General features: G+C 42.8%; 1 protein-coding gene across 15 annotated transcripts; it reads right to left on the bottom strand.

Annotated features, from left to right (window-relative positions):
- Positions 1–1725: 1725 nt before the first annotated feature.
- On the bottom strand, positions 1726–27658 carry LOC311604373 (uncharacterized protein). Of its 15 annotated transcripts, XM_084794202.1 has the most exons (8): positions 27572–27658; positions 23774–23851; positions 17829–17928; positions 16403–16467; positions 14651–14681; positions 13995–14049; positions 13296–13391; positions 10527–12249 (listed from the first exon to the last, which is right to left on the bottom strand). In XM_084794202.1, the coding sequence occupies exons 3-8, from the start codon at positions 17839–17841 to the stop codon at positions 11955–11957; spliced, it is 555 nt and encodes a 184-aa protein (XP_084650328.1). In that variant the 5' UTR covers positions 17842–17928; positions 23774–23851; positions 27572–27658; the 3' UTR covers positions 10527–11954. The 15 variants fall into 15 exon arrangements, 14 of the variants coding, with proteins under 14 accessions (XP_084650323.1, XP_084650329.1, XP_084650328.1 ...); XM_084794197.1 differs by lacking the exons at positions 16403–16467; positions 17829–17928; positions 27572–27658 and adding exons at positions 1726–1880; positions 24319–24835 and having other exon boundaries at positions 12129–12249; XM_084794203.1 differs by lacking the exons at positions 16403–16467; positions 17829–17928; positions 27572–27658 and adding exons at positions 9165–9542; positions 24319–24835 and having other exon boundaries at positions 12129–12249.
- Between the last annotated feature and the right edge of the window lie 318 nt (positions 27659–27976).

Genomic DNA, 27976 nt, shown 5'->3' with positions numbered 1-27976 from the left:
AGACCCTGAGACCCGTTTCCCCGTAAAGGTCTACCTTGCTTGTCCATTTTAGATTGGCACTCATTTGCCCAGTGATGTCCATGATTTACATCGAGGGCACAACCCAGGTTTGCCTGGCCCTGTGGGAGGTAATCTAGTGCCTTAACAGCCTTGGGTACATTCCTGCTTGAAATCCTCTTCTTGTTGTCATTGGAAACAGGTCTTAGGCCTAGCTCCACCGGAATATGCTTTCCCTTCTACAGTGGAAGCAAGGACTTGTCCCATGATATGTGTGGAGTTAATGTCCCGGGCAAATTTTTAAATAATCACCAACACTCTTGCTTTTATGTGGTCACAAGGCATCTTGACAGTATTTGTTAGCATTTTCAAGGGCCAATTGCTTGATAATAGGCATGGTTCCTTCTACATCCCCAAATATCTGACCAGCTAACTGCATAAGGCGATCTACAAATTCCTGAAATGGTTCAGAGGGCCCTTGAATTACCTTGGACAATTGTTCTCCTGCCCCATTGTTAGGTAAATATTTCCATGCCCGGTGGGCACAAGTAGCAATTTGAGCATACACAGCTGGGTCATAATGAATTTGAGCTTTCAAAGCGGCGTATTGCCCCATGCCTGCAAGCATATCTACATTCCTTTGAGGAAAGCGGGCTGCAGCATTCTGAGTGGCAGTTTGTATGCATTGCTCCTGATAATCGCTGCACCAAAGCAGGTAGTTGCTACTGGCAAAGATGGCCCAACACATTTGTTGCCAATCACTGGGTGTCAGGTATTGAGTATTAAGAGATTCAAAAATTGCTACAGTAAAAGGGGCATGAGGGCTATAAGCCATAACTGCATCTTTCAATTGTTTTATGTCCTTAAATTGAGGAGCCTCATGCTGTCTTTGAGCCTGTCCTGGATTATTGGGGTTAGGCACTTTTATCACAGGAAAAATAACTCCTTTTGGAGGTGCAGAGGCCTCAGGCAAAGAGAATTGACTCTGAAAATAAGGATTATAGGGTGGGGGTCAATCCTTGTCTCTTTTACTATCTGTCCCACCCTCTATAGTCACTTTGTGTAAAGGCTGTTTCAAAGTCTTGATATCTGCTCTTAATAAACTTTCCTCACCCTCGGACTCCAAGGAGAAAGTGTCCATTGTATCTAAGCCTGTGACTTCAGAAATTCCTGTTCTTATACCTCATTTAAAGTTTCATTCAAGGCCCCTAACTGTTCTTTTATTTTTTTCATTGGTACTATGTAGGGCATCTTGAACGAGGCGCCATAAAGAAAAGGTAGGTATAGGGACCTTTTCTGAGCCCTCCCTCTGTAACATCTGTTGTAAATCACTTTTTACCTGTCCAAGTCTTGTAAGTTTAATCTCCCCGATACCAGAAACCAGGGGCTGCTTTGTTCTATATTTTTAATAAATTCATTAGCTGTCTTATGTTTAATCCTGTTGCCCTGTTCCTTTAATAACTTAGTTAATTGGCCCACCATGATGGCAGCAGATGTAGTGGCATCCATTTTCCAATACACCCGTATCTTACCTTCCTTGGGTGCTGGCCAACTTCCTGGGGCAACCTGTCTGTATCCTCCCTTCTTTCTTGATCTTGGTGAAACCACCATTTGTAGCACCCGCACTGCAAATACCCCGACATATCAAGCGAGGGACAACGGGTTGAAGAATCACTCCAGACAGTGGATCATCCATTCTAAGAGAATGCTGTTTAATGAGGAGGGGCCAAGGACTTTTATAGAGTATAGAGGCAGGTGGAAAAATACAAGACAATGTAGATGGGAAGTCCCCAGGACAAGAGGAACCATGTAACCAATGTAACCAGGGTGCAAAACAGGAACTTGTGGTCAGCTCAGCAAGGCACAATGTTCACAACAGGAAGCTGCCAGGACAGAATAACAATTGCATACTGGCCAGGGCATGGCCCCAGGGGACCCAATCCTAACAGTTCCCAACAAAGATGGATGTGTTAACTTAGCTCTACTGACTAACAGCACTATGAAGTCTTTTTTGTGGTTATTAAGCTTGAGATTACTTATTAATAAATGTAAAGGTAAGTTGTATATGTGCACTGTTCAAAATAAAAATTTACAAAAGCATAGGATAAAAGCACCATCTCCTTTGCTTTTAAGGTGATAGTATTTTACATTTGTTATTTGAGACTTCATACATGTACACAATGTGTTTGGATCACACCTGCTCCCTGTCCCCTACTCCGAAGCCCTCTGGGTTCCTCCCCATATCCCCCTCCCAACTTCTTATTTCTTTTCCTTAACCCTGAGCCTATTGATTCCCATATGTGCACTGGCATAGGGCATATTCCACCTACCAGGGTCAGCAACCTCAAAGAAAACCGACTCTCCCCTCCCCAGCATCCGTCATCTCACCAGCTGTCAACAGCCTCTCTCCCACCCATGCACGAATGACTGACCAGTCTGAGCTTGTGCAGATCTTGTGGAGGCAATTTCTACATTTCATTTCTTTTCCTTTTTAAAAGCTTTTATTTTTTTTAAAGAAAGGTCACAAATACTGCAAATATTTAATGAATATAGAAACATAAAAAGGAGAATATATGGTTTCTTCAAACTCAGCATCATATCTCACCCTAAACTTTCATTCCAAAAGATGCTTAGGAGTGAGTGCAGTAACTGTGAGAAACCCTGTATGTTCCTGGTCACAACACAAAACCTGAAGCCTGGGTCCTAATGTCCATCAGTCTTAGAGAGAGGTGGGACTTCACACACTGTGGGTTTTAATTTCCATCAATCTTATAGAGAAGCAGGACTTCACACACTGTGGGTCCTAATGTCCAACAGTCTTAGAGAGAGGCGGGACTCCACAAACAGTGGGTCCTAATGTTTATCAGTATTAGAGAAGAGAGATGGGACTTCCACACACTGTGGGTCCTAATGTCCATTGGTATTAGAGAAGAGAGGCGGGATTTCACATACTTTCTAAAAGTGAGCACTCTTTTAAAATGTCACACACTGCTCTTAGAAGGCTAGGCAGGTGATCTGCCACTGAGGTCCACTTCCAGCCCCACCCCTTCATGCCCACAAGCATTACTTCCCTCTAGAAGTGCCACACTGTGACTTTAAGTCACTGACTTCATGTCTCATGATTCAACTGAAATTGACTTTAAGATCTGAAATTTTATTTCAATTAAAACACCCTGCTAGGATCAATCACTGTGAGCCATGTGCTTATCTGCCTGGCCATACATGATTTATCACCTCACTCCCCTTCACATCTAACCTCTGGAGCGCTAGTAAGATTCTCTCCTTTAAGACACAAGCCTCCTACCGTTTTCACCAGCAAAGAAATTTCAGACACCTTCTGACTGAAACCCCAGTTGGTGTGGGAAACCTGCAGTCCATCTTTTCTTCTCTTGGATCAGTTCCACTTTCTCTTACAGGCAGTCATGTAGACAAGATGAGATACCTCTAAAGTTTGTTAGACAACTGAGTGGCACACAGGCCAAGATGCTTCTGAATTTATCTGCTATTCATAGGACACTGGCATTCAGAATAGCCACAGTGAGAACTTGAAAATTTATGTATAATGAGAGCACACTTGTGGAATGCCTGTGCAGCCCAGAAGACTGAGCTGAAGTGGTACAAAAAGTTTCTCTCGTTTCTTCCTTCCCTCCCACATTTATTTTCTGACTCTTTTGTTTCTATGGCGTGGAAGTTCCTATCCAGGAGCCCTCTCTCAGCTTTGCTCTTGGTCATCTCCCTTGAATCTTCACTCACTCCTTGATTTTGGATCTTGTACCCATCCAAACACACACTGGAGCACCTTGAACTGTGGTTAAAGGCACAGGTTTGTTCTGGTTTCTGTTAAAGATTCAAGCCTGTCTCTGGTAACCTTTGGAAAATATACAAAAGTGAGTCTTTGAAAAGAACCCTTGGCTTAGATCATGTCAGCCATGTTGAGCTGCTATACAAGTTTCAAGGGCTGCTCTTGGAACCTTATACTGCCACCAAGCATCCTGATCCTAGCACAGCCCCTTGTGACTAGATGCTTACCTTAGGGAAGCTCTCCTGGCTGTCTGCAGCTACCAGCTCACCCACCAGTAGTACACCTTAGAAAACCACATCTATTTCCTTACTCATCTGATCAACTTCCCTTCTCAGCTCAGGCCAGCTGGCTTCCTACCCCTCCCTTCTTTGGGGGCCAGTACACTCTAATACAAGTCTGAACACATCTGCCCTTTCAGCCCCCCCCCTTTCTCATAACCCCATCCAATCTCCTTCAGCTCTGATTCTTCTGGTAGGTACAAGTTCAGCCCACTCTATGGCTAAGTGAACATCTCTGGTATGATATGCTCTGAACAAAACTTTGACCCTCCAGCCCTTTTCTGGATGCTAACGGCTGCCATACAATTTGCTGAATCTAAATATCCCAGGGACCGCTGTGTAGCCTTGCCACTGTAGCTCCCAAGCACAAATTAAGTCCTTCCATTTTTTCCTCTTTACTCCTGTTATTGTTACTCTGTACAGGGACTCTCTTTTGCTCATCTGGCTCAAATGAACATTTCTGATAGTCTCAGAAAGGCCCAACCACACATTTATTTTTGTTACTACTTTATAACTGTTAATTTTTCTACTGAGCGGTCTCTTAGCTCCTGAGATCATTGGAAATATGTGTTTTCCAAAAGTTGAGACCCAAAGGTTGAGAACCACTGATTTAGTTCTTTCTTCACAAGTAACAGCATCTCGCTCTTGTTGTTTATCTGCCCTGACTTCCTTCCTGCTGACCTTTGACCCTGTCTTGGAGCTCAAGAAACTTGCTATTTGACCTGGAATGTCTACTGATAGGTGGGTGTTCTATCTACCTCCTTGGTCTTGTATTAGTATATGCAATGTTGGGGATAGAAGAGGACTGTGCCTGCCAGGTAAGCTGAGTCACAGCCCTAGCTCTTTGCCCCTGTAACTGGCTGAGTATCTGATACACCAGCCACTCTCTTTCATGTGTATGTATATATACATGTGTATATATACATGTATACATACATACATGATATAGATGATGAAGGATTCTAATGGTAAGCCAACCCTGTAAGTGAGCTCGTGAGGACACACACACACACACACACACACACACACACACACACACACACACACACACGAGGGGGGCGTAAGACACTTTTCAAAAATGAGAGAGGGGTGGGGAGGTGGGAGAAGGAAAAGGGAAAGAAAGAGGGAGAGGGAGGACACTTTCCAAAAATAATAGTTTTAAATTCAGATATTACTAATGTTTTTTTAAAATTAAATTGATGCTGAGTGCGGCAATCTAAAACTATTGTAAATGGACTAAGTTAACGCAGCGTCCTGGCTGAATCACATGTCCTTGGTCCTTTGTCTCATCTGAGTGACACTGTAAGGCATCTGTTCTGACTCCCTCAGATTTTATGTTTTACTTTCTCTATTTTCTTTCCTCATTTACTCCAACCCTAGGAAGCAATTTCTAAGATCTTTCTAGCTTGTATTAGTTCAAACTCCACCATCCTTAAATCCCTTCCTTAACCCAGACCTAGCCCTGACTGTTCGCTCCGATACCCCACCATTGCACATGCAACACTGACATCAAGCTACTGACACCAAGCCAATGGGGATGGCTGGAAAACACAGCCTTCTATGCTGAGGCCCACTGTCATCTCTGACCTGGGTTTCAGTTGCTCTCCCCTTCAAAAACCTGCAGTTTTCAGATTCACAATCTAGCGGCTATAAAAAATAAGTATTCTTCCGTAAAGAGTGTGTATGAGTGCTTGTTTGTGTGTTTGTGTACACTGAGGCCAGAAGTCAATGTTGGTGTTTTTTTCCGTCACATTCAGCACTATTTATCTTTAGATTTTCCCTTTTATTTACTTACTTTATTGTTGTGTGGTTGTGTATATGTGGGGCAGTGGTGTGGTGAGGGGCATGCATGTGGGCAATCATGTAGAGGTCAGAAGGTAACTTGCCTGAATTGGTTCTCCTCAACCTTGTAGGTCCTGGGAATTAGACTTGGGTCATTAGGCTGGATGACTAATGCCTTTATCAATTGGGCTTCTTTGCTGATTCTTTTTATATTATTTTGGGAATCCCTTGTGATTTACTACTGTGACAAAATGAAGCACTCAGAAGTCAGCTGGGGAAAATCCAACTACATCTGTAATTCATTCTGAGAAGGGAAAGGCACACACACACAAAAAGACTGCATTCATCATCAAAGGATGTTGCATGGCTGCAGAGAATTACTCAGGATTCTCCTTAAGAGAACACACTGTCTCACACTCAGCAGCATCTGCCTGTCTACTTCCTGTGGGAAAGCAAGCTGTTGATTTAAGGGTGGGACAGTATCAGTGACAACTGTCAGTCACAATTCTCTTCCCTATTGTTGAGGATGCTTCCAGCCCACTCGTAGTAAAAAGGCTTTGCAGCGGGAAGAGTACACGTCTTCCAAGCTTTAAGAATCATTATAAAGTCCCATAACAGTATTGACAGGAAGTGCATGCTCATCATTGCCATAACAAAGAAGAGAGCTCTTAGGTGGCACTTGGAGAGTGGAGCTGCTGTTAATACTGTGTGCAAATAGCAGAAACCTTGCTTCTGAGTTTGAGATGTCATTTAAATAACTAAGTGTGTATTTATGGTTATGTCTGTTATTCATCTACAGTGCCCCGCTGTCTAGAACTGTTTAGCTTCACACGGTCCCCAAATCTGCACATCACCTGTCTACTCCTTCCTTCTCAAAGCTAGCTGCCTAGTCAATGTTTTATTTACCCTTTTAGAGACTTTCAGTGCACCGAGGAATTGTTTAAGTCATTCAATAATACCAATTTAACAATACAACACTTAATGTTAATACACCACTTAGTATTATTGTGTGTATTTAATACCATGATTTAATTATTTGACACTTCCTAGTAAGTAACCTTAACTGACCCCAATACTAACAGCAGGACTCACAAATGCCATTGCTATTTGCTCCTTCAGTCTGTTTTGATGAGTTCTTTCTGAGTCTGTATTCAGAGCTTTTCCTTGCTCAGCTCCATGGCCTTGCAGGATACCAGTGCACTATGCACCCCTGCACTGCTGCACTGTGCTCTGTGCACTGTGCACTGCTGCACTGCCACACTGTGCGCTGTTGCACTGTACACTGCTGCATTGTGCATTGCTGCACTGCCATGGGCCCATACTCAAGTATTTCTTAAGCAATGCTTTGAGCAAGAACTTTGTACAATGTCACCGTTGTACATGTGTAAGGACATCCCTGGGATAAATCTGTGGGAGGAGGACAACTTTTCCTTAGAAAGATCAGAGCTCATTCAAAGCATGTGAACATCTCTGATTTCTCATAGCCATTTCCAAATTTCTATGCTGGGAAGTTGCATTAATTTATAATGTGTAGGAGATTTATCTGTCTTTCTCACATTTTTGACAAAAGTCTTTGGGTGTCTCTAATTTAGTAAGAGAAAAGTAGTATTAAAATCATTTTCCTTTGAAGTACAGCATATTTTCTTATTTTAAAGAGCCATTTATTGCTCTTTTAAAATGAATATCTACTAAATTCTTTGGTGTATGTATGTATTTTTCTCAGTTATTTCTAGGAGTATCTTATATTTTGGGACATGCATTGTAAGTATTTCTCCCACTTGTCACTAGCCTTTCCCTTTATTATATTTTGGCTAAAAAGGAACTTACCTAAAATATAAAACTCATTCATAATATTCATAAAAACTTATTTTATGTTCTTTGGGGATGTTTCAGGATTAGGAAGTTTTAACTTGAGCACTTTATACATTAATTATTTAATTTAAAAATCTGACCATTTAGTCATTTAGAATTTCATAGTGTTAGTTTCTGAGGCAGTTTTCTTCCTCAGGCAGCTACTTACACCAATTTTTATCTTAATTTTTAATCTGATAGCTATAGAGACAAATATTTCTCCAAAATTTTGAGGATAGTTTAGATAAAGAAGGTAACTCTGATGTAGGTTGCCTCCTCTTAGCTGGAGCTGTTGAAGCTCACATGTGCTATGGAGCTTTCTGGTCTACCCACTCTACCTATGCTGAAGCGTACATTTACATTTTTTCACTAGAAAATATAACTCTGAACCAAGGATTTTTGTGGTTAAGTCATGTTTCATAGTCCTTAATTATGTATGCATAAACTGGTGGCAGAGTCATTTGGCCAGTAGGTCTGCTGGTTTATGTCATTGTTGTTGCTATAGTGTTGTTCTGTGGAGACACGACTGTCTCACAGCGCTGTCCAGAGGCCACTTCCACACCAGGTGCTCAGTGCTGCTCTTCCAATTGGTAACTGTAAAGTGTACTGTGAAGTGAGCTCACCTGTATTTAATGATCTTAAGGTACAGTTACTGGCAGAGTTATGACTCTCTTTCTGACAGCTGTCCCTAGTCTGCTCTTGGTTGTTGTAAAGTCTGGGAAAATGGTCCGTGCAGGATGGAGTCAATCTTTGGCATCCGGATTTGCTGTCTTAAGCCCCCACTTTACCTTTCACATTTCCAGCAGACATAAAGAAGCTACACTGTGAAAATCAAAACCTGCTGCTTTACTTGCTGACCAACCTCCCCAATCTAACGCATGAAATCACGGCTCACTCTGTCCACACTTCTCTCTTATACAGAAGTGCAGGCCTCACTTCTGCCTTTTATCTTTATGAGTCCACATTAAAACTTTCTGCTGTTTCTTAAGTCCTGAGTCTTGGGTGCATTTTCTAATTCTTTTCTTTTCAATTTCATTGATTCATGTTTTTTGCTTTCTTTCCTTCTGCTTTTGTTTGGTTTACTTCTAGGCTCTGTAACATGCCATTAACTCTTCCTACACTCATCTTATACTTTCTTAAGGTCATAGAAGTTTTCTGAGACAAAAGCAGTTAGTAGGATATCAATCTTTGTCTTCTTAAAATATAATTATAAAAGTGCTCACGCTTTGCGTTTTCTAGAACATGGTAAGGCACTGACCACATAGCATGAGTATTTCTATACACTGCTGCAATTACCTGCGGAAGCCTCAATATATTTTTGTTTTCTTTGACTTACACTATTTACAAAATGTTTCTATTAGATTTGTTTTAAAAAGTGGTTGCCTTTACTTTTTTGTGTCTACTGTTAATATCTATTTTTATCGCATCAAGAGTGATAAAAAAAAAAAAGAGGCCATGAATTTGAAGGAGAGTAAGAATGGGTATGTGCAAGAGTTTGGAGGTGGAAAAGGGAAAAGAGAAATGCTGTTATTAGAACACAATCTCAAAAACAAACAAACAATCAAAAATATCTGAGGATATGGTTGTATTCTATTACCATTTTAGAATAGGTAATTTTTATAATTATCTCTATCTCTTTCCTCCTGGGGATGACAGAATGGTAGATGTTCTGGTCAAATGTCAAAGCATACAAGGAAGGGGAAATGGGACAGAAGTGTTAGAAAGAAGTGTTAACTGAAACATGTCCGTGTCTGTATCATGCACTCCACCACCACAGTCTGGTTCCTTGACAACGTGTAGGATATGCTGTGCTGCCCTTTGCAGATGATTGCCTAATCATGAGAAGAAGAAAAAATAAAAAGGAAAAACTCATTTAACTCTCATCATAGCAACTGGCCACACTTCTGTTACAGTTCTGAGTCACCTCTCTGCCAGGAAAACCCAGCATCTTCTCAGTGGTCATATCCTGTCTCCATTCTCTGCTGTAACATCCAGAGGAGCTAAAAGGGTTAACTTTGGGAAGCTTTATCACATACTCTATGAGGTGTAAAAAAATCAGTTATTTTATTTGCAACACTGGATTTCATTGTCAGAAAAATATATACATCCTTCCTACTACCAAACTTAAGTGACAGAACTTTAAGACTAACTATAGTGATTTTTAAAAAAAATTTAAAGCTTTCTTCATACAAGAGGTAGATTAATAAGAATTTGTCACATTGCTTTAGCTGCATTACAGTGATTGTAAGCACAGTAAAAGCTCACTGAAAACACAATTAGCACTATTGATATCCCCTTGCAACTCCTGTGGTGCTGCTGAATGAATGTGTTCCATACCTTGAGATTGTGAACCACAAATCAAATTTACTGATTTATTTGTAACTGTGAATCTGGGGCCAACCCATCAGATTGTACATGTTGGGGTTGTGCTCCAATTGTCAGCTGGCCTGACATCCCATCTTGAAGCTGAGATTCTGGGGCTGATGGAACAGAACCTGACTTCACACCTTGAAGCCGAGGCTCTGGGGCTGATGGCACAGAACCCGACTTCACACCTTGAAGCTGAGACACTGGGGCTGATGGCACAGAACCCGACTTCACACCTTGAAGCCGAGACTCTGGGGCTGATGGAACAGAACCTGACTTCACACCTTGAAGCTGAGACACTGGGGCTGATGGCACAGAACCCGACTTCACACCTTGAAGCTGAGACTCTGAGGCTGATGGCACAGAACCAGACTTCACACCTTGAAGCCAAGACACTGGGGCTGATGACACAGAACCCAACTTCACACCTTGAAGCCGAGACTCTGGGACTGATTGCACAGAACGAGACTTCACACTTTGAAGCCGAGGCTCTGGGGCTGATGGCACAGAATGCTACTTCACACCTTGAAGCCGAGGCTCTGGGGCTGATGGCTCAGAACATGACTTCATACTTTGAAGCTGAGACACTGGGGCTGATGGAACAGAACTCGACTTCACACCTTGAAGCTGAGACTTTGGGTCTGATGGAACAGAACCCGACTTCACACCTTGAAGCTGAGACTCTGGGGCTGATGGTATGAAATCCTTATGTTGTGATTGTGGAACGGGGGTTAATTCCTCAGGGTGTACATTCTGCTGATAAAGTTCTGGGGCCAAATTGGTAGATACCATCATTGAGGTCAACAGTCTATGTTTTGCCCTTTCTGGGACTAAATCTGTGGGTATGTCCACAGATTTCATACTTGGCAATTTTGGATCCAGGACTGGGTTCTCATATTTTATATCCTGTGAGTCCCAGGGCGAGTTCACTGAATCCATGAGCTTAGGTTGTGGGATTGTGTGTCCTCCCAAATATCCCATTTCTTGAAGTGGCGGTGTAGCTGGCACTACTTTGGATTCTATAACTGGATGCTGCTGGCTCATTCCTATAGGTGCTGCCCCTTTATCTGGTGCCCCTCCGGTTGTTCTCACATCTTCATGATTTGATGGTGTCATCTCTAGAGTAGTCTTCATTTGTGGCCAGGTCCTGGAGGCCAACACTGCAGTCTTCATCACTTTGTGACTTTGCCTTGAGCTCACCTCTGAATAGCCCAATTCTTTGCACCATGGGGTGAATTTTGAAGGGTCCATGTTCTGATGAGGTTGTCCTGGAGTAGATGGCTTTGGGGAAAATCTCACAGATGTGGTCATCCTCGAGTGTGCTTCTGGGCTGAGTCCCATTAAGTCATAACCTGAAGCAATGGCAGTGGTGTGACCTTTATGCTGGCCTTGGCTGAACATGGCATTTTGGGTGCCAGCTCCATGTTAGGTACTCGTGCCTTTTGTGGCTGTACCCATTTTTCTGGAAGATCTATGACCCTCTGTTCTATACTCTGTTCTGACAGGTGCTTTGGATCCTTTTTCAGTGAATGAAGTGATGAAACACCTGAAGATCTGTATGTATTTTCCTCATCGCTCTGAGGAATGGGTATAGGCAACTGAGTCTTGGGTCTCCTTGTTCAGAGACCCCTGGTACCTCTGCCAGATCATTGAGCATGTCCCAGGATTTCTTTACAGGCAGAGGTACTAGGTGTTTCCGCAAAGCAGAAACCTTCCAAGATATATGCCCTTCCAGGTCTCCTCTGACAGAAGGAGAGAGCTGGAGTGGAGACCATACTAGGGGTCCCCGGCTCTCATTCAAAATAGAATTTGGCCCATGTAAGGGAGGAAGAACTGACAAATCCTGAAAAAAAAACCAACTGATTTTTCAGGATCTGTCATCTTAAAAGTACTCTGAGGTGTGCCTTGGTTCCTGGACATAGAGGGTGTCTTTGGCAGGGAAACAGGTCCACTATTGCTGTGGGATTGCAAAGTTGTTCCTTCAGAAAGGGTAGGGAGATAAGACAGGCTTGAGCTGTTGTTGGAGGATCCAGAGGATGTGCTGTACTCACTATAATGCTTTCCCTTTTTACAGTAGGAGCCAGGTGAGACAGCCTCCTGAGCCACAATTCAGAGACAGAGGAAGAAGACACAATGTGGGACTCATGTAAACTTTGTCCCACAAGTATCACCCTGAAAAACAAGAGAAATGTTTTCATTTTCATAGGAGCCAGTAAAGGAAAATTAGGAAGAAGAAAGGGAATAGTCATTTCAAATCCAAAATATGCTTGGTCTAAGGGAGATGTGATGGGGATAAGGAGTTGCGTTCACAAACATCAATTATGTGCATGAAGAATTCCTCCATCAAGAGCAAGATAGACAAGTCAGTCAGTCAAGTGCATGCCACACAATTAGAAAAGCTGAGGTCCATGCCCATAACCCACATGATAATGAAAGGACAGGGTGCCCTGGTGCTGGGGAAACAGAGACGAGTGCATCCATAGGCTCACGAACTGGCCAGCCATAGCCAATCAGTGAATCCAAGTGGGAGACTCTATCCCAGTAAGCAAGGTGGATGGCACCAAAGAAGTGACACACTCATTTTACACACACACACACACACACACACACACACTCACACACACACACACACACACACACACCTGTGCTTGCCATTAAGCCAGAAGACCTGAGTTTGATCACTAAGACACACATGTTGGAGAAGAGAACTGATTGCCTTGGATTGCCCTCTGGCTTCCACATGCATGATATGGGACAGATGTGCACACATGCACACACACACACACACACACACACACACACACACACACACACACAAAAGAAAAAATGTGTGTAATATAAATATACTTTTAATAAACAAACAAACAAAACCTCATTGCTGTGGGAGCTGGATAAATGGCTCATCAGTTAAGAGCAATGATTTCTCTTCCAGAGGACCCAAGTTTGATTCCCAACACACACATGTTGGTTCACAAATTTCTGTAACTCCAGTACCAGGAGATACATACAATCTTCTGGATGCTGTGTGCAGCAGGCATGCCTGTGGTACACAGACATACATGCAGGCAAAACATTCATACACATAAAACATAAATACATCTAAAAATTTCTATTATTCAAACTTTTCTCTTTATCTCTCTTTTTTGATTCTGTTTTCTTCTTCCTTCCTTTATTTTAAATCTTTCTCTACCCTCCACCCAGAAACTCTGTTTCCTGACCTTGCATTTTCTAGTTGTCGTAAGATCTGTTCAAGATGCTTGTATATTGCCCATAGTGCATAATCCTGGGTCCACTTGATATGAAATCCTGTAATACTGGACACAGCAAAGAATGCCAATGGAATTGAAGTGATATTAAAGTACCAGTAAGCTAACCCAGTAGAAATAGTTAATCTAGGAAGGAGATAATTGCTCTTATAGTAAATGAAGTACAAATATTTTACTTATAGCATTTACAATTAAGATGGTACCTTCATTCGGGTTTCTATCACTGTGATTAAACACCGTGACCATAAACAACTAGTGGGGAAACGATATGTTTTATCTTACTATTCTCAGATCATATTCCACTGCTGAGGGAAGCCAGAGTAGAAACTCAGGTCAGGATCTGTGAGGCAGGTGCTGATGCAGAAGCCATGGAGGAACTCTTGTTTACTGGCTTGCTTTCATGGCTTGCTCACCCTGCCTTCTTATACCACCTACAACCACCAGTCCAGGGTGGCACCACCCACAGTGAGCCAGACCTTACCATACCAGTCATCAATTAAGAAAACGCACCCTGTCTTGCCCACTGGGCAATCTGGAAGGGGCAGTCGAGGTGCCCTCTTCAACACAACACTGGCTTATATCAGGTTGGCATGAACCAAGCCAGCACAGGCATTTTGACAGGAGGACAGACTGAAGTCAGACTCTGCTTACCCCGTCACTTCGTCACCACTAATAAAATGTAGCCTGGCTTCTTCCACCTGTGAAGCTGGTAATAGGAGTAAAGAAGATGCTATTTAGCATAGTGCCTGTTGATGTCATTCTAAGAGAACCCCCTTCATTTAACAACCATGAGGGCAAAGGTGAAGTTGTGCTTATCATGGAGCCAATTAGTGGCCCAGCACAGCTATCAAGTCTTTTCAAAGTCCATGCTATGCTCTCTCCATCATGTACTGTAAGCATCCCATTAGAAGCACGGGACTGGGAAGTACATGGCAGTGGGGGACACAGAGATTCTGATACATTTTTCCCTCAAAGATGTCTACCACAAATCTATGCTAGAAGAATACAGGTAACAGACATCCTTCATCAAACTCTTGGGGATTATCTTCATCCATTCTCCTGACCCACTGAATTTCCTTCCCACACTTTGGGCTTTACATAAAAATACATGGACAGAGAAGCATGAGAAAGGGAGGTAAGGGGGTATATGGGCTGTTCGCATGACTTTGGAAGGTGTTAGAAAGATGGTATACTCTCCAGTCACATCCCCTTTCCCCACTTTCTTCCACATGCTGTTAAAGACTAGAATGTTAAAGCAGATCTGCCATCAGCCTTGAGGTAGCAAAAAGGGGTAGAACTGTTCTGACCTGTGAGCTTCTGGGTCTGTTGCTTCGAAGCCTAGAGAAACACAGAAAGAAACACTAAGTCAGGTTTACATTCTAGGTTGGAGATTTTATTGACAATACATCTCATCTCATCTATGGATATTCTTATGTCCCACATCAAGTATCAACTCAGTTGTCTTCCCTAGCCATATCATTAGTTACCATCTCATTTATTTATTTGTGAATAATTTATTAAATATACTAAGATATCAGCAAGATAATATCTGTGACACCATGTCTGATGACTTGAGTTCCATCTCTGGAGCTCACATAGTAAAAGGAGAGAAGCAATTTCCACATGATGTGCTCTCACCTCCCCATGCATGCCATGGCATCTGTGCATACATGCACACACATACATATAAGTTGTTTTTTAAAACTAAGTTCTATATTATTGTGTGGAGTACTAACTCTAAAGTAAATATGAGCCACATACTCTAGAGACTTGCATTAACAAGGGAAACAGCCACTTAAACAGTGGTCAGTGGGTTAAGGTGCCTGCTGCCAAGCCTTGGCAGCCTACATTGAATTCCTAGGACCTTCAAGGCAGATGGAAAGAACTGACCCTTGCAGGTTGTCCTCTACTTCTACCTGCCCCATGACATGCACACATGTGTGTACACACACACACACACACACACACACACACACACACACGCACGCGCACACACACACATCACACACACACATCATACACAAACACTTTCAGCACACTAGGAGTGCTCTGTGCTTCTTCCCACTTGCCTTTTTTTCTTTCTTCATAGTTAAACAATTTTGATTTTCATCATAAATACTTTTCTTTTATCACTTAGCACATGTGTTATTTTGTGATTTTGAATTTTAAATAATAATCATTTAGTATACATTCCTTCATTCAGTGAAAGTAATGTTTTCAGTGTTATATAATGTTTCTGTTTTTTACTATGTTTTAATTTATCCTTAGCCAATAGACATCATGTGTTATGCTTGAAATAGTGCTTAAATTGCTCAATTTGGGGCTGTTTAAAGAAGAGATAAGACAGAACCTTAAGAGAAAACCTAGGTTTTCTTAATGAATCTTTCGATCCATAAACATGACTCCTCTCTGTTTTATCTTCCTTTTAATACACTAATAGGCTTTTGCATAAATATCTTACACATCTCTTGTGTTATTTATATCTATGCTTGGTCATTTAATATTTCTTTATCTTTATGTTGGGTTGGGGATTGAACCCCACGCTCTTGCACACACTAGGTAAAGCGCTTTACCCTATGTGCTGCTATTTTGGGTGGCATCTTCACAGAAGCTTGGTTCTTTAATTGATTGTCGATGGTGTCAAGAAATACAACTGACTTTTCCCTATGCTGTTGTCACTCAAGTTTGCTTAGCTCATATGTTAATTCCAAGATAAAAATTCTACACCCAAATGTTATCTCCAGATAAAGTTTCATTTTTCCTTTCCAGCCTTAGGACTCTCATTCCCCCATGTTCTTCTGTCCTGGCTAGGGCCCCTAGTACAGAGAACGAAAGACTCTCCTGCCTCTGTCTCCCAAGTGCTGGGATAAAAGGAATGCACTACCATGCTCAGCCTAAAGCTTCTAAAGTGAATTAAGAGAGAGAGAGACATGCTGTCTCAACTCTCCCTTTCCCTCCAGTCATTTCCTCCTATGGCCCAGAGGCTAAGCATTTATACAAACCTACAGGGGTCCAGCATGTGGAGAAGTGAGGTCCAGGATAGAGTGGCTATTACCTACCTTTGTCTTGGGTGCCACCTGCTTCTGGCTCTGGCTCCAAGAAAACAACTCCCAAATTCCACTAACTAACAAAACGAAAATTATAAAGCTGAAACTGGCAGGCAGTGGGATACCCAGCTCCCAAACTAGTACCATTTCTCAAGCCTATTCCTCTCTCAACTGGAGAGATTCTGTCTCCAGGCTGAGATTCCATGACATCACAACTGGCACACAGTCTTTCCTGTGGTTGCCCTCTGTACTGAGATGTCTGATAGCCAAAGATCAGGGAAGAATCCATCCAGGAATCTTCTGGGGCCTAGCTACACAAACTGTTATTAAGGGAGGAGTGATGAGGCAAAGTTTCAAAGGGCATCCAAAATGGCTTGTTCTGACTCCCATTTTCTTTGGAGCCGGCCACTGTCCTAAGTTTGGACTGAGTACACTGCCATAAATTTCACACTGCAGCTTAGCACACAGAGTCATGTAGAATCGGAGAGAGTTAGGACAGCTGAGGTGGGAACCCACATAGACTTCGAGGCGCTTGGTTTTGTAAGACCACGGGTCTCCATGTTCTCTAGTTTCTGTCACCCTGAGACACATCACTGTGAGTAGTGGCCTTCGAGGAGCACCCTCTCTTAGGACCTACTGTCTCACTGCCGCGTTTATATTTTTTATTTTGGAATAACCAAAAGCTGAAACAATAGTACAGAAAATCCCATTGACCTTTGTTCAAGAATCCTTAACATGGGTATTTTGCCTGCACCTGCGTGCACCACATGCATGCCTGAGAGCCAAAGAGGGCATCAGATCCCCTGGAACTGGAGTTGCAGACAGTTGTAAGCCACTAGGGGGCGCTAGGACAAGGCTCAAGTCCTCTGCAAGAGCAGCCAGTGCTCTTAACCACTGAGACATCTCCCCAGCCCCATTATATAACTCTAGCATACTTGTAAAAACCACGAGACTAACATGGGAGATGGAGGTGGGAGGATCCAGAATTCAAAGTCATCCTTGGCTCCACTGCAAAGCCAAAGCCAGTTTGAGCTAACAAATCCTATGTTTAAAAAAAAAATCAGTGCCTTTATATTAAGTAAAATCCAGCTGTTATTTGGATTTTGTATTTCTCCACAAATGTTCAGTATCTAATCCATAGTACCATGCTGGTGAACATCAAGCCCAGAGTCCTCTGAGTCCTAGGATTTATAACTTCAAAAAGAAAAGAAATTAAGAAATTAAGAAAAAGAAAAGAAAAAATAGGCCCTAAATTTGAGTGTGTGTGGTGTTCTCTTTATGTTTAGACTGAGATTATGTGTTTGGGGTGGATGGGGATGGGGAACACACAGCAGTGGTACCCGTCCTTCGCATTCCAGCATACCAAGACTGATAGGCTATCAATTTGTGACCCCAGTGCCAAGTACTTTTTAGGCCAGTGCGTGATGCATTTCTCTACCTGGCGTTACCATTTCCCTTTGTTCATACTTTGTTCCTGGAAGCGGTCTGTAGATCTCCTGTTGGGGGTACAGGGGCTAGCGTGACTGAGTCCCCATGTCCTGGAGGAACAATATAACACACATATTACTTGAAGTTCCTGTGCACAAAACATTAGCCTTCCTTTCTCCTCATTCTTTGTTCGATTATATTTACTGCTTTGAATGTGTGCATATTTCTCTTGTGCTTTGTATTACGGCTCATTATTGTCATTATTCGTCTTAGTGCTCCATTTTTTTTTCCAGTTTTTTTCTGTGGTAAGTTCTTCTGCCTGCTTGATTTGGATATATGCCATCACTGTGTAGTTTGGGGACCCTATAAAACAGAGCTCATTTTTGGAGTCAGTCACCAGCTGAAAAGAGACCAGTTCTTCCCTCTCCCATGAGGGGAGTGTTTTATAACTAGTTTCTATATGCCACACTAGATTTAATCCATGTTGACAAACCCTGCCTTGAGTTTAAGTGGGACATTGGGCATTTAACTGTGTGTGTTGAGACCATATGTGAAATCAGGTTGGTACTTTCATCCCCTACCAGGTTCAAACTCCCTTCTTTGACCTTACACACTCTGTAGAATATTCAAGATCCATGCTAGCTGGCCTAAGTTGTGAAAATAACAATGGATCATGAGTTCCATTTTTAATATATTAGGTTTCAAACATGTTCAGTATCCAACTGTCTCCTACCCTAAGTCCTCTTGGTTTTGATCCAGCAAATGGATATCAGAGAGATCACTTCCTTTATCTTCTTCAGTCCTGGAGTCTTCAGGGTCAGCTCCCTGTCGTCATTGTGTCATCATCACTGCCTACACTCTTGATGTTTTCATCCCCTCAGATGTTTGGTTTCTCCAGAGAGTGCTAGTATTGAGAAGCACGCTGTAGCCCGTTTGTCTCTGAGGAATTTTTTAACAGGGAGAAAATCTTGCTGGATAGCCTCCAATTCAATCTCCTACCACATCCTTCCATGTGAAGGGATCAGAGGTGCATGCCTCCACACCTTATTCCATTCTAACAAATTTCTGAACTTCTTTAGCTCTTTTATGTAGGGGACGGGCTATAAGGACAATGTTCTTCCATCTTGTTAGAGCCTAGGTTCCTATTTCTCCAGCAGTCTGCCATTTACCAGAAACCTGCTGACCCTGTCGTAGTTTGGCAGGTAGACACCTGTTGTGGTTTATTGTGGGAGCTGGTCATTTTTAGACCCCCGAGCTACTTTCTTTTTTTTTTGTTTTTTGTTTTTTGTTTTTTTTTTGTTTTTCTTTTTTTTTAAATACATTTTTATTAATTTATACATATTACATCTCAGTTGTTAGCCCATCCCATGTATCCTCCCACTCCTCCCTTCCTCCCACTTCCCCCCTACTCCCCTCCCCTCCCCTAAGTCTGTGTCTGAGGGGGACCTCCTCCCCCTGAATATGCTCATACGGTATCAAGTCTCTCCTTGGTGACCTATTATCTTTCCTCTGAGTGCCACCAGGCAACTCCGTCCAAGGGACATGTTCAAATATGGGGCACCAGAGTTTGTGTGAAAGTTAGATCTCCTTCTCCACTCAACAGTGGAGAATGTCCATCGGCTAGTCCGGGTAGGGGTTCAAGGTTTTTACTGCCTATTTTTTCCTTGGCTGTTGCCACAGTTTGCGGAGGGCCCCAGGGCCCAGACTCGCCTGTAGTTTTCCAGGACCCACTGGGTCCTTCCATTTCCTCTTTCTCCCAGGCTTCTCACACCTAAAGTTTCAATAGGATGTCCTCCCCTCTTACCCACTATTCTGGTAGGTACAGTTTTTCATGGGGACGTACACCTTGGACTAGTGTCTCGATATAAGTGAGTATATACCATTTAGCTCTTTTTGCTTCTGTGTGAACTCACTCATTATGACAATTTCTAGTTCAATCCATTTGTCCACAAATTTTGGAAATTCCTTGTTTTTAATAGCTGAGTAATATTCCATAGTGTAAATGTACCACAGTTTCTTTATCCATTCTTCTGTTGAGGGACACGTAGGTTGTTTCCAAGTTCTGGCTATTATGAATAAGGCAGCTATGAACATGGTTGAGCATATGTCCCTGTTGTGTAGTAGTACATCCTCTGGGTATATTCCAAGGAGTGGAATAGCTGGGTCTTGAGGAAGCCCTATTCCCATTTTTCTGAGAAAGCACCAGATAGCTTTCCAAAGTGGTTGTACTAGTTTGCATTCCCACCAGCAATGCAGGAGTGTTCCTCTTTCTCCACACCCTCGCCAGCATGAGGTGTCAGTTGAGTTATTGATCTTAGCCATTCTGATGGGTGTAAGATGGAATCTCAGTGTCATTTTGATTTGCATTTCTCTGATGACTAAGGCTATAAACTAGCTTTTCCAGTAAGACTACTGGTAAGATCAGATTAAAGCAGCTGCCTGTGAGCAGCAGTTCCGGGAACTTTTTCCTGACTAACCAGATTTTCACAACTTCTTTTTCTCTCTGGAATTTCTCTCTTCTGCAATGATAGCAGCTGTAAAGGTAGACACCTTCTGGAACATTCCAGAGTTAGGTATTCATAGCAACCCTTGCTTACACAAATACCCATGCCTCTGTGCCTATGAAAACTTCGTGAAATTTTTCAATAAACGGAGTTTGATCAGAATCCAGACTTGCCCCCTTCTTCGTGTCTTGTGTTCTGTCCCTATACAGGAAAATTCTTCTCCCGAGCATTAGTCGAACCCCGGCGGGTCGGGACATTTTTGAATCTCCTGACAAAGACTTAACTCTCTATTATTCACTCTGTATAACCTCTGTAAGTTTTTAAACAGTTCCAAGTTTTATTTGTCTAATTTTTCCTTTGTTGTCCTAGATTCTCGACCTCCCTTTGTAATATTCCAAGATAGTCCTAACCACTAAAAGTTCCTGTAACTCCATGGGGGAGGTCCTGGGGCATCTCTTTGTTGGCTATTTCTCTGCCACTAGGGGGAGCCAGATCTCAACAGTGAGAGCCTTGGTTGTAGACACCTGAAGACTGGATGGGGATGAATTCGGGTGCCTTTGATATATCAAAACTTATGAGAACTTAAGTCTAAGGCTGTTCAGACACCTTCCTAGTGTTTGTTGGGTCCAACCACCAAAGGGTACCCAGCACTGCCAGACTTCCTTATACTCTTTCTTGCAAACACCAGGGGAGGGTGTAACCAAAGCCCTCTGCTCGCTGGTCTCTGAGTGGATGTGGCACTCATTCTAGTCCCAAGGAGGCTGTCTAACTGGCATTGTCTTTCTCTCACGAATACTATCTGGAACACAGCTTCTCTCTTGCCTGGAATACATGAAGCCCCCAATTTCCTTTTTTCCAGGTACTGAGTTTTATTACTGACTTTTTGGAGGTTAGGTTTCAAAACAAGACATTTAGTTTTATTGCTGAAATCAAAAGACACCACTAAAAGTGAAAACAGTCCAGCCCAGACCTTTTTTTTTTTTCTTGGCTCTCCAGGCTGTCCTGGACTCACTTTTCTGACCCTGCTGGCCTAAAACTCGGAGATCTGCTTGCCTCTGTTTCCCCAAGTGCTGGGTTACAGGAATGTAATATTGTACCCCGCTTCCATTACCCATCCTTAAAAGAGATGTCACAAGTACTTCATGGCTTGCTAACCTCTATGCTATTGGCCAGAGACCACATTAGTTTCTAGGCCTTTTAGCTGTAGAACCACTCTCATAATGCCTGTAAAGGAGTTTCTATGTAGACGCATCTTAAGCTTTAGTGTGCACCTGGAAGTGCAATGATTGTTGCCTGGAAACCTTTCCTCAGATTGTACTGTGTTTCAAATAGCTGACAACAAACTGCCTGGCACTGGACTCCCCATGTCCGATCCATGCTCATGAAGTAGATCTGCACCAGCATTTCATTCTTATCTCTTCACCTGGTTCACTTCCTGTGTGACACCTGCTGGGACCCCCTCAATGTACCTGTGTGTGCATGCATGCAGACCAGAGGATATTTCCAAGAAAGATACACCCATGGAGAAAAAAGCCGTTAACTCTACACCCCTTCCTGACTTTGCAAAAATACTTTCTGTGACAGTCTAGGTTTTGGAGCCTCCTATCACGCTCCCACCTGCAACATGGCCAATGCCCTTCAAAAGAGCTTGGAGTTGGCAATGCGGAGGTCCAGCATGTGGTTCTGTAGGATCTTCCCCAGCAGCACATGGGCTCCATTGCTCACTGTATTCAAAACCCATTTGGTACTTAGCCTACCCTGGAACTACACATCAGGAGTTAGTGGCTGCGAGAGCACCAGGGTAAAGGAGCCATACTATAAAACAGAAAACATGATAGGAAACCAGACACCAAAAAGCAGACCATCTGATGACAACCCTTTCAACTTTATTCTATTCCCGTGAGGGCTGAAGCCTATGCCATAAATCCTCTGTAATTAAGCTCACGGCATCAGCATATCAACAGACCAACCAGTGGAACAAAATAGAAAATCCAGAATGTACCCAAAAGTGGTGGTGCACGCCTTTATTCCCAGCACTCAGGAGGCAGGCAAATCTCTGAGTTCAAGGCTAGTTGGTCTATGGAGTGAGTTCCAGGAAAGTCAAAGCTATGCAGAGATACCTTGTCATGAAAAACAAAACAAAACAAAACAAAACAAAACAAAACAAAACAAAAGAAGAGGGGCCTAGAGAGATGGCTCAGAGGTTAGGAGCACTGTCTTCTCTTCCAGAGGTCTTGAGTTCAATTCCTAGCAACCATATGGTGGCTCACAACCATTGATAATGAGATCTGGTGCCCTCTTCTGGCATGCCGGTGTACATGCAGGCAGAACAGTGTATAAATAATTAGTAAATGGATCTTTAAAAAGAAACTGCAAGTTTAAGGTGTTCAAGAATGACGATAGAGGGATGAAGATGCAGCTGCAGGAGTAGAAATTACAGGGAAGATTGAAAAGTAGGCTCTGCAGAAGATCTAGAAATTGAGTCAAATATCCTGCAACAAGGTGTCGTGTAGCCTGGTAGGTTTCTGGTTAGACTTCCCCTCCTTATAAGAACATGTTCAGCAAGCATGTGGAATTCCTCTCCATGCAGATGAGCATTCCCAGCACCTCCACCCCAGTCAATGATGTGCATTCACCCTGTGAACCCCTACCCACTCCCCAAGGTTTGTTTGTTTATTTTGGGTTTTTGAGACAATGTTTAGCCCTGGCTGTCCTGGAACTCACACTGTAGACTTGGCTGGCCTCAAACTCACAGAGATTTGCTTGCCTCTGCCACAGGAGTGCTAAGATTAAAGATTTGTGCCACCACTGCTTGGCCTCCCCTTGGTTTAAACAGTCCTTATTCACCCCTCAATAAAGAGAGCTATTTCACTGAAAAAAAGACCTCAGAGAAGGCACCACCAACAACAACTAGCCCATCTGCCCCAGCTAAGCTTCGTTCTCTCCAGCCCAGTCCAGCTCAGCCCAGTGCACAACAGTACCTGGATACCCTGAGGGGAGAGACTGAACAGGGGTGCCAAAGGACTGAAATGCCATGTTTAAGGAATGTGCTGTTTACCTAACTCAACCTTTTTGTGGTGATTTTCTTGCTGCTTTAATCCTTTCTCCAACCATTCCCAGTTTACCTCCAAATAAATCCCCACTTATCTCCAACTTGACCCTTCTCAGATCTATTTGCTGGAATGCAAAACAACTGTCAAGATCATAAGCCAACAAAAGACCAAACAGTCTAAGAACACACTTGCTGGTCAGACCTGCTTACACAGACATCTGTCCCAGGTGCCCCGTCTGCCAGTTAGGATTTGTGTTGTCCCTTAGCCCCATCTTTTCCAGTTTATCTCCCAAGCCTCTCTCTCAGCTTAACCCACACACACACTCTGATGTAGATGCAGACTATCTAAGGACACACTGAGTATCAGTGTCATGTACAGGCCAGAGGAACAATACTTACTGACTCCATGGTCAATCCGATTGTTGCCAGGTATTTAGGCACAAATCTCTTCTCACAGAAGTGCTTTATAATACAGCTCTAGGAAGACAAAAATGCACATATTTAGCAATATATACTGGAGAGATGTGGGAAATGAACAATTTCTTCATCAGAGTTTCATTGGTCAACTCAATGAAAAGTAAAGTGTTTTCAAATGCATGTAAATGGATGCTTGAAACTCTAGCCCTTGAGAAGGAGAAACAGAAGCATCAAGAGATCAAGGCCAGCCTCAGCCACATGAGACCCTATCCCAGAAATAAAACAACTCTCCAAAAGACAAAAGGAAAACAAACCTCTGATGTACCTAAAACAAGTATAAAAAGTGAGGATTGGTTTGTTTTGAGAGAGACTTGCTCCTAACTGTCTTTGAATTCACTATGGAGATCAGGCTGGCCTCAGACTCACAGAGAGTGGCATGCCTCTGCCTCCCTAGTACTGGGATTAAAGGTGTGTACCACCAACCAGGTCATGGGTGAAAATTTTAAAGAAAAAATTTCACTTGTTACCTTCATACTAAATGTGGATGTATTTTCAATTTTATTGTCAGTCCCTGAGCTCTTGTCTTCCAGAGACCTGTCCCAGCCTTACACATTCACACCACTAAAACCTCCACATCTAGCCTTGCCTCCAGCCCAGGACCAGATCTACATGTCTAAGCATCTGCCAGATGGACTGTACTCCAATATCCGCCATCATCTCATTCAACATGTCCCAAATGAGCTAATATGACTGTCCGGCTGACATCTGGCTCTGTGCATCTCACCATCATTTTCCCAGGGCAGTGACAAAGAACCAAAATATTAAAGCCATATTTCATTCAGGGCCTAACTCTTCAAGTCTACATTATCATTATCTTTAGTACCAATATCCAAAAACCCAGATGGATGAATAAGATGTATTACATCCATAGAAAGGAATATATTTCTACAATATGAAAAATATGCTGATACATGCCACAATGAGATGAAATAACCAGAATTGGTTAAGTCCCTAGAGGCAGGAAGTGGATAATGGTTTGGGGAAATAGGGCGAGCCTGGTAATTGCCATGTTTTTGTTGTTGTTGTTGTTGTTGTTGTTGTTGTTGTTGTTTTGTTTTGCTTTGGGGGATGATGAAAATGTCCCATAACTGATAACAATAATGGTTTCATAGCTCTGTGCATGACCTGGAAATCAGTGAATTGTATGTTTTAAATAAGTAAACTCCACATGAGCGGTCTTGTTTTTAAATTTCTACTTTCTCTTTAGTTATGTGTATATGTGTATGTCTATGGATATATGCACATGTGTGTGCAGGTGCCGACAGAATACAGAAGAGCATATCAAATCCCCTGGAGCTGAGACACAGACAGCTGTGAGCTGCACAATCTGGTGTTGGTGTAAGGCTGAATGCCGGTCTTCTGCAAGAGTCGCAAGTGCTTTTAATTGCTGAGCTATCTCTTCGGCCCTTATTAAGCCTTTTTCAACTTGAGAGGTTTTTAGTCTTTGGAGGAAGAAAGAGATTATTTCCAGTATTTCTTTTCTTTTAGTCCATCTCCCATTGACTGTGTATATGTATGTGTGTGTGTATGTATGTGTGTGTGTGTGTGCCCTGTATCAGCTGATAACTTTTGGAAATTTGTTCTCTCTTTCTACCATAAGCTCTGGGGACTGAACTCAGGTCACCCACGCTTACACAATAAGGACTTTTACACCAGCTCATCCCTAACCCCTTCCTATATGGGAAACTTTAGATTTCTCAATGACCCTTGTTTATATTCAATTCAACTACTTGCAGTGACAGTCACTGTATTGCAAAGCCCCATGCCAGTCTTCAAGGTCTCCTAGGATCTGAAATTACCTAATATGCTCATTCATCATTTTCCTCATGTCTCTTTCTACATAATATGTTAACTTTGATAGCATAATTTTAAAAATAGTAAATAAAAGTGGTTAGTTTTATTTAAAATATTAAGCAAATTTCAAAACTGTCTTACATTTATCATCATAGAAAGCCAAAAATTACATAGAAAAGAAATTTCAATTAAGCATGTGGGTGTCATTCTTCAGTGGCCACCCATCTTTCTTTCTGAGATAAAATCTCTCTCGGGACCTGGGGTTTGCTGATTAATCAGGCTACTTGGTCAGTGAGCCCCAAGGATCCTCCTGTCACAGCTTGCCCATCATTGGGATTAAAAGCCTGTGCCACCAGGCTCAGCTTTTTTAAAAAAATAGTGTTTTATTAATTTATTCATAGTACATCTAAATTGTTAGCCCATCCCTTGTATCCTCCCATTCCTCCCTCCTTCCTGCTTCCCCCCTACTCCCCTCCCCTATGTCTGTGACTGAGGGGGCCCTCCCCCCTATATGCTCTTAAGGTATCAAGTCTCTTCTTGGTAACTTGCTATCCTGCCTCTGAGTGCCACCATGCCTCCCTATCCAGGGGATGTGGTCAGAGATGGGGCACCAGAGTTTGTGTGAAAGTTAGATCTCCTTCTCCACTCAATGGTGGAGAATGTCTGGTCCATTGGCTAGTCTGGGTCAGGGTTCCAAGTTTACTGCCTATATTTTCCTTGGCTGGTGCCATAGTTTGAGGAGGACCCCAGGACCCAGATCCGCCTGTCATAAAGTTCCTCTTGTAGGTTTCCAGGACCCTCGGGATCCTTCTATTTCCTCATTCTCTCAGGCTTCTCTCACCTAAAGTCTCAATAGGATGTCCTCTCCTCTGACCCACTTTCCTGGTAAGTAAAGTTTTTCATGGTGCCTGCCCTTTGGGCTAGTGTCTTGATATAAATGAGTATATACCATTTAACTCTTTTTACTTCTGGGTGAACTCAGGCTCAGCTTTTTGCAGGGGTTCTGGGAATAGAGCTGTTTTCTATAGCACCAGCTGAGCTATATTTCCATGTCTCTTTGCTGTTTAAAACAGAGTTGGAACATAGTCAACAAATGTTAATTTTCATCAAAAGCTCTGTTAACACATACACTAAGGTACATAAAAGTACAGGACCATGCTACATATTAAAACACTAATAAATATTTACTGAGATCTGCTAAGTGCATGGCACTGGTTAGCAGGCCTTCTGCACTTGGGAGAATAGAAGTCCGCGCTTCTAATCTCTTCCCTGTCAATGTTACCTGAACTTGGAGATTCTTAACCAACAGCTTCCACTTGTTAAAAGAAGAAAACAAGAAAGAATAGGCATCTAAATTCATCTAGGAAAAGCCTCAAGTCACTGCTTCCTTTCCCTTCCCATCTGAGAGGAAGTTTAATAGTTAACATGCAGCAGATAGAACACATGGAAAGGTACTATTTTAAAAAAAAAGACAAGAAAAATAGGCTTCTCTAAGAAAATGGACATGACATTAACAGAAATTTAAAACAAAAACAACATAGGATCCAGGGCAGCCAGTACAAGTCCCCTTACAACCCACCAGGTTACTATGCTCTAGTGATGGAAATACAGACTTCCAGGCTATACCCAGCAACATTTTTCTGAATCTAACACTCCATGGGCATCCCCTTAAACAGTGCAGCTAGGAGGCAACACTCTCCTCCCCTGCAGGTTCTGGATCCCTGTCAGGGGAAGCAGATTTGGTATCCAAGCTAACCATCCTTCATTGGGACCCAAGCTTCCTTACTACTTTCAAAATACAATCAAAGGTCAGAGGCCTCCATCACCCTCACTCTGCCAGGGCTGCTGATTCCAGTGTCCTTATGCACCTAGCCAGCCTGTCCCTCAGATCTGCAAGCCCAATAGCAGAACCACAGCGCTCCTCACCACTCTGGCTCTGCGGCTCGCCCTGCCCACCGCTGCCTGGCCAGGGACTGATGTGGGCAGTTGAGAAGCCTTGGGCTGTTGGGAAACCATTGGCAGTTGGGATTCCTCAAGTGGAATCTGGAGATGACAATGCACACTGATGTCATTACAGGGGCCAGGAGGACTGAGTCTTAGGGTCCTGATGGTCAGGTGTAACCTGGGTGCCTGCAGGAGTTTGGGGTGTTTTTGACAGGCCCCAGCGTTGGTCTGCACTTAGTGTACTAAGTGTACTAGAGTCTCTGTTCTAGGGAGTTTCTGAATCTGAGTATAAGGACCAGTCATGCCAAAACTGTAAGCCAACCATGGCCTTTGATGGAATCTTTCCCGGTGGGTGCCTCTGCTGCCCCACATCAATACAGTGACCAC

This window comes from Acomys minous (assembly GCF_964271855.1).
Source record: "Acomys minous genome assembly, chromosome: 9".
Classification (NCBI taxonomy): domain Eukaryota; kingdom Metazoa; phylum Chordata; class Mammalia; order Rodentia; family Muridae; genus Acomys; species Acomys minous.
The sequence above is the reverse complement of the archived record's forward strand: the minus strand, read 5'-3'. Positions and strand labels throughout refer to the sequence as shown.